General features: G+C 41.4%; 1 protein-coding gene across 1 annotated transcript in view; it reads left to right on the forward strand.

Moving 5' to 3' along the window:
- Positions 1 to 1648, forward strand: part of NUP37 (nucleoporin 37) — a gene marked incomplete at both ends in the record, with an annotated part of 62289 nt that extends 60641 nt beyond the window's left edge. The window contains one exon of the mRNA XM_080704809.1: positions 1468 to 1648. Within this exon, the coding sequence (XP_080560935.1) occupies positions 1468 to 1648 (181 nt within the window). The remainder of the gene's footprint in view (positions 1 to 1467) is intronic.
- Positions 1649 to 7025: the final 5377 nt, after the last annotated feature.

The following is a 7025-nucleotide window of genomic DNA, read 5'->3' on the forward strand; positions in this document are numbered from 1 at the left end:
ACACCAGCCAGATTGTTTTGTTGTTTGTTTGTTTGTTTGTTTGTTTGTTTTGCAGTACAGAGGATGGAACCTAGGGGCATTCTACCTCCAAGCTATACCCCCAGCCCTATTTTTTATTCTTTATTTTGAAACAGGGTCTCACTGAGTTGCAAAGGACCTAAGTAGTGATCCTCCCATCTCAGCCTCCCAAATGCTGGGATTACAATGTGCACCACCACGCCCAGCCACATTGTTTTTAATAGTCCTGGGAATTCAATTACTAAAATGTGGCACTATTGTCAGGAGCTGTGGATGACTAATGGACAGTACTCTTCAATGATCCTAGAAGGCAGAAATTGCCAGTCTTCACATCTAGTATTTTTTTTTTTTTTTTTTTTGGTGGTACTGGGGTTCCTGGAAACCCTTCTACCTCCATGCTACACTCCCAGACCTATTTTATATTTTTTATTTGGAAACAGGGTCTCTTAAGCCAGCGCGGCTGACTTCGAACCAGCGCGATCCTCCTGTCTCCGCCTCCCAAGCGTGGGGATTACAAGAGGCGTGCAGCACCCCCCCCCCTTGCTTCTAGTAATTTTTTTTTTAAGAAACCAAAACACTTAAAAATTATTGTCCTTTGGCCAACTGAGAAAGTCATATTTCTATGGTCCTATACTATGTATAGAAAAATATACTTTATATATCATATATACTTATGATATACATGACCAATATTTTTTTTCTTTTTCATCCTGGCTGGGAGCCTCTATTGGCTTTGGAGAAGACTTGGCTGACCACTTGGGGATGCTGCTCAGGAAGGCTGATTAAGTGGATACCCAAAGTTGTGAGTCCCCCTGAAATCAAGGGTTCATGGAAGATAAAACAGTTTGTGGAATCCCAATGGTCATTAGGCCCAAATGTTATTCGACAGCTACTTCTTTATGGTTTACTCTATATCCAACATTGGGCTTTCTGGTGAATAAGGCAGGATCTCTGCCTTAAATCCATACTTGATCTTGTGCTAAGACAGGATTAAGCAGGACACACTATGGACATATACATTTAGAAAAACATTTAATCTAGCCGGGCGTGGTGGCGCACGCTTGTAATCCCCGTGCTTGGGAGGCGGAGACAGGAGGATCGCGCAGGTTCAAAGCCAGCCGCGCTGGCGTAAGAGACCCTGTTTCAAAAATATAAAATAGGTCTGGGAGTGTAGCCCGGAGGTAGAAGGGCTTCCAGGAACCCCAGTGCCACCAAAAAAAAAAAAAAAAAAAAAAACCATTTAATCTATTCTTGGTGGGTCAGAGGAAGCTCTAAAAATGGGGTGGTAAGACTTTGCTCCTGGTTAGGATATAGGCAGATATGAGCCTTTTCAAATCTTGGGTAATAAATGACCAGATTAAATAAATTTAATATTTTCCCATAGGGCGGTTGAAAGTGGCATATGTATGAAGATTTTAATGAAATAATTGTTATGGAAATGTCTCTTAGAGAAACCAAGGTTGGCACAGAGCTTAAGCATGCCAGGGTAACAAAGGGTGACCTAGAAAGATGGGAAGAAGTGAGCACACTGCGGCGCTCTTTAAAATATGGAGACGGAGAAGAGACTGACAGACAAGTTGTAGAGATTAAAAATGGGAAGGGGAATATGGCTGTGTCGGAGGGTGAATAGCAAGGAAACACATACTTCCTAACCTAATAATACAGAGATGGGAACGAGGAAAGGTCCACAGGCTCCACAGCATCCTCCATCCGCAGTCAAGGTGGGAGCCGGAAGACAGCAGTAACCAAAGAGGTTCAGAAAAAGAGATTTGGCTAAGCCGGGCGTGGTGGCACACGCTTGTAATCCCAGCATTCGGGAAGCTGAGACCTGGAGGATCGCGGTTCGCGGACAGCCTCAGCTACTTAGTGAGGAGGCCCTCTGCAACTCAGTGAGACCCGGTTTCAAAATAAAGAATAAAAAGTAGGGCAGGGGGTGTAGCTCGGAGGTCGAATGCCCCTGGGTTCCATCCCCAAACCCGCAAAAAAAAAAAAAAAGAAAAGAAAAAGATTTGGCTAATGACTAATCTAGCAAATGACTGATTCTCTGTATTAGAGATTAATAGATTAAGGGTATAAGTTGGACGATTGATGGAGAAAGCCATATGAAGTCAGGAGTTTGAAGAATGAGGCCAGGAATAACCATGATGGTCTTAATAGTGTTGGTAGAGGTGCAAAGTGTAGAGTTCCTGCTGAGAGCAAGTAGAAATATCAAAAGGTAAGTAGTGCCCTCACGCCTACGGAAGGTGGTGTATAGGCTGGGTCAGGGCCTATACACCATGTAGAACTCTCCAGCATGTAGAACTTGGGTGCAAAACTCAGTGCCTTCACACATGCTGTGGTGTGCAGTTCCCCATTATTCTTTGCTTTGGTAACTTTTGTATTTTCTTTTTTTTTTTAATTTTATTTTATTGGTGCACTGTATTCATACATCATAGTGGGATACAAACTTTTGTAGATATACATGCACACATCGCCCAGTCAGCCCCCACCCGATCCCCACCCCATTCTCTCCCCATCCCTCCCTCCCATGCTTGGCTTAGTGGTTGACATCTAGTATTATAGCAATTTATCCAAAATTAAAAATGATAATCTCACATAACAGTTTCATTTGTCTGATACCAAGCTTTTGATGTCTTAAAGATAACATTTCAATATTTCTTTTTGCTTTCTTTCTTACCAGAGAATATTTTTTTTCTTTTTTTTAGGTGAAACTATCATATATTTATTTTTCAGAAAAAAATCTATCCTGATATGGAATATGGACTCTAGATACCCAAAACAATCTCGAAGCAAAAACAAAGCTAGAAGATGTATATTTTCTGATTTCAAACCATATAAAGCTACAATAATTGAAACAGTGTAGTACTGTTCTAAGGGCAGATATATAGACCATTGGAGTTAAATACAAGCCTAGAGCTAACTTCTTCCCTATATTGTCAAGTTATTTTTGACAAGGTTTCCACGAAGATTTGGTGGTGGAAATAATAATCTTTTAACTAAATATTGTTGAAAAATAATAATTACATGGAAAAGAATAAAATTGGACCCTTACCTAATCCCATATACAAATATTAACTCAAAATAGATAAAAGACCTAAATATAAATCTTAAGACTATAAACTTTTAGGAGAAAATCTGGGTTATAAAACCTCACAACATTGAAATTGGCAGTGATTTCTTGGTTATGATTTCAATGGCACAGGCAACAGAAGAGTATACAAACTCCCTAAAAAAATAAAAAACATATTGTATATCCAAAGACAATGTAAACAGAGTTAACAGTTACTAATAGAATGGGATAAAATATTTCCAAATGCTATATCTGAAGGTATATTAATATTCCAACTAGAAATCCTAAAAATTAACAACAATAAAGGCAAACAATACAATTTAGAGATAGGTAAAAGACTAACATAAATAATGAATCTCCACAGATAACCAATCTTAGTTGTCTGTTGGATGGAAACTCTTCTTTCTCTGGTTCTGGTGAGTGTTACCTATTTCTTCTATGTAGTTAATCTCTTTGAGTATTTTCTCTAGCGCTGGTTTTGAAGACATAAATTCCTTCAGTTTCTGTTTGTCATGGAAGCTTCTTATTTCTCCATCTAATTTGATAGAAAGTTTTGCTGGGTAGGAAATTTTTGGCTGGAAGTTGTTTTCTTTCAGAGTTTGGAATATGTTACTCCAAGCCCTTCTGGCTCTCATGACTTGGTTTGGGAAGTCTGGAGTGATTCTAATTGGTTTGCCTCTGAATGTCACTTGGCCCTTTGTTTTTGTTGCCTTTAAGATTCTCTGCTTGGCTTCCACATTGGTCATTTTGACAATTATATGGCGTGGGGATCCTCTTCTCGGATCCTGTCTAAAGGGAGTTCTATAAGTTTCCTGGATCTGTGTATCAACCTCTTGCTCTATATTTGGAAAATTTTCTGCTATTACTTCCTTGAAGAGATTGTTGATCCCTTTGGTATCACTTTCTTTTCCCTCCTCTATTCCAATTATTCTTAGGTCAGCTCTCTTAAGATGGGCCCATATTTCTTCAATGTCAGATTCCTGCTGTTGGATATCTTTTTCTAGATTAGAAACTATGCATTCATTTTTGGATTGCTCATCTTCTAAGAGCGAGATTCTGTTCTCCATGTGGTCTAATCGGTTGTTTGTGCTTTGAATTGAGGCCTTTACTTCATTAATTGCATCCTTTATCTCTTTTTGGCTCTCTCTGAGTTCTTTTCGAAGCACCTCTATTATTTCTACAGTTATTTTCCTGATTTGATCTTCTAGAAATCTCTGATTTTCTGTTTTATCAGGTTCTGATGTTGTGGGGTTGTGCACATTCATTACTTCAGTGTTATTCCTCTTTCCCATGATTTCGGAGGTTTGTGCCTTCTCTGGGTTCTTCCCTTGGGTCACTATGGCTTCACTTAAGGTGCTCTGGATCTCGAGTCTGTATTATCTCAGACCCTACTACTCCTTTACTGGGTTGTATCACAGAGTCTCCGACCCAGGGAGTCGATAGAGGCTGCTTTAAACTATGGGGGGTGCCAGGTTGCACGCTCTCCTATGGTGTGATATCTCTGCCACCACCACTCCCTCACTGGGTCAAGTCCCAGGAGGCACAATACTGGGATTTCTCCTCTGTGGCCCGCAATTTGACTCACTGTTCTTGAGTACGTAGATGTAGCTGTACTGGACTCGGTGAATTCACTGCTGCTGCCGCCGCCGGTGGCAATATGGCGCCTCTGCCACGCCCTCGGCCATGAGGCTGGTGTATTTTTTCTTCTCTGGTTTTGATTTCCACTCTGAATCCCTGCAGCGTGTGCTGAGCTCAGCCACTGGGAGCTTTAAATGCTGTCTGCGCCGAAAGATCCCACCTGGCTGTTCCGCATCGGCTCACCTCGGCTTGCTGTAGCCGTCCGCTGAGTTCGCTGCTGCCGCCGGCAGTATGGCGCTGCTGCCGTGTCCTCGGGCGCGTGTGTCTCCTCTGTGGCCCTGAGCTCTGTTCTCAGTCCGCTTTCTCTCTGGAGCCTGGTGGTTTTTTTGTTTTTCTGGTGATGGTGTTTTCTGGCTATGAAAGGCGCTCTTTTTGTGGTAATGGAGATTGGTTGTTAGCGGGACTCTTAAGCCCCGCTTTTCTCGGTCGCCATCTTCCCGGAAGTCCCTCAACTTTTGTATTTTCAAAACTCAGCTCAGGCATCAGCTACCCTAGTTCCATTAATCTGTTAGGTGCTCGTCCTCAGAGCATACCTTAGCCTAGCCTTTATTATACTATCATTTGCTATTCATTTTTCTCTCTCTCAATCTAGACTAGAAGCAACTTAATATCTGGTTACTTGTTTGTTTTCCATTACATTTATAAGGGCATATTTTTGTCTCTTCTAATGCACTGCTGTTTCCCTGATTTATATAACAGTGCTTAGCACATAGTAGGGACTATCTGTTGAGTGGATGGGTAGGTGAATAGAAGGATGTCTCTAATGCTGGGCACCAGGCCCGGATCATAAGAAGCCCTCAGAACTGCATATTAAAATTATTAATGAGTCTTCACTGAAAAGCAGAGTGACTGTTACTAATTGAGGAGACATAAGAAAATAATCGTTCTTACCCCCAAGGAATTTATAGTCTAATGGAAAAATTCCAACTTGTATGGACTTTATCAAGGGGAAAAAACAAAACATAAGTACAGCTGCCTAGAAGTGTCATATGCTTATCTTATTTATGGCTGTGGCACTGGTACAGTTCAGGCACGCCTCGTTTTGTTGCATTTTTGATTTATTGAGCTTTGCAGATACTGTGGTTGTTTTTTTGGTTTTTTTTTTTTTTTTTTTTTTTTTTTTTTACTAATTGAGGATTAGTGGCAACCCTGTGTGATGCAAGTCTGTCAGCACCATTTTTCAACTTCTTGTCTCTCTCTATGCCACATTTTAGCAATTCTCAAGCAATTTCAAAGCATTTCATTACTATTTTATCTGTTATGGTGATCTCTGATCAGTGATCTTTGATGTTACTATTGCAATTGTTTGGAGGAGCCACAAGTCACTCTAATAAAAGATTATGAATGTAAATATTGTCTGTGTCCCAACTGCTTCATCAACTGACCACTTCTCTCTCTCTCTCTCTCTCTCTCTCTCTCTCTCTCTCTCTCTCTATTCTCTGAGACACAACAATATTGAAATTAAGACCAACTAGAGCCGGGCGTGGTGGCACATGCTTGTAATCCCCGTGCTTGGGAGGCTGAGACAGGAGGATCACACAGGTTCAAAGCCAGCCTCAGCTACTTAGTGAGGCTCTCAGCAACTTAGTGAGACCCTGTTTCCAAATAAAGTATAAAATAGGTCTGGGAGTATAGCCCAGAGGTAGAAGAGCCTCTGGGTTCCACCCCCAGTACCACAAAAAAACAAATTAGACCAACTAAGAACCCCTACAATGGCTCCTAAGTGCTCAAGGGAAAGGAAGTCAAATGTCTCTTTAAATCAGGCCGGGCGTGGTGGCGCACGCTTGTAATCCCTGTGCTTGGGAGGCAGAGACAGGAGGATCGCGCAGGTTCGAAGCCAGCCATGCGCGCTGGCTTAGGAGACCCTGTTTCCAAATAAAAATGTAAAAATAGGTCTGGGAGTGTAGCCCAGAGGTAGAAGGGCTTGCAGGAACCCCAGTACCACAAAAAACAAAACAAAACAAAAACAAAACAAAAAAACCCCCAAAAGTCTCTTTAAATCGAAAGCTAAAAATGATTAAGTTGAGTGGGAAAGGCACCCTGAAAACTAAGACAGACCAAAAGCTTGACCTCTTGCATCAAACAGCCAAGATGTGAATATAAAGGAAGGGTTCTTGAAAGAAATTAAAAATGCTACTCCATTGACTACAGAAATGATAAGAAAGCAAAATGTCTGGACAGAAGTTCACACTTGCCATGACATTCTCTTAAACCAAAGCCTCTTCCAGACAAAGACCCCGACTCTTCAGTTCTCGACTGAGAACGGTGAGGAAGCTGGAGAAGAAAAGCTGGAAGCTGG

This window comes from Muscardinus avellanarius (assembly GCF_963383645.1).
Source record: "Muscardinus avellanarius genome assembly, chromosome: 11".
Taxonomy (NCBI): Eukaryota; Metazoa; Chordata; class Mammalia; order Rodentia; family Gliridae; genus Muscardinus; species Muscardinus avellanarius.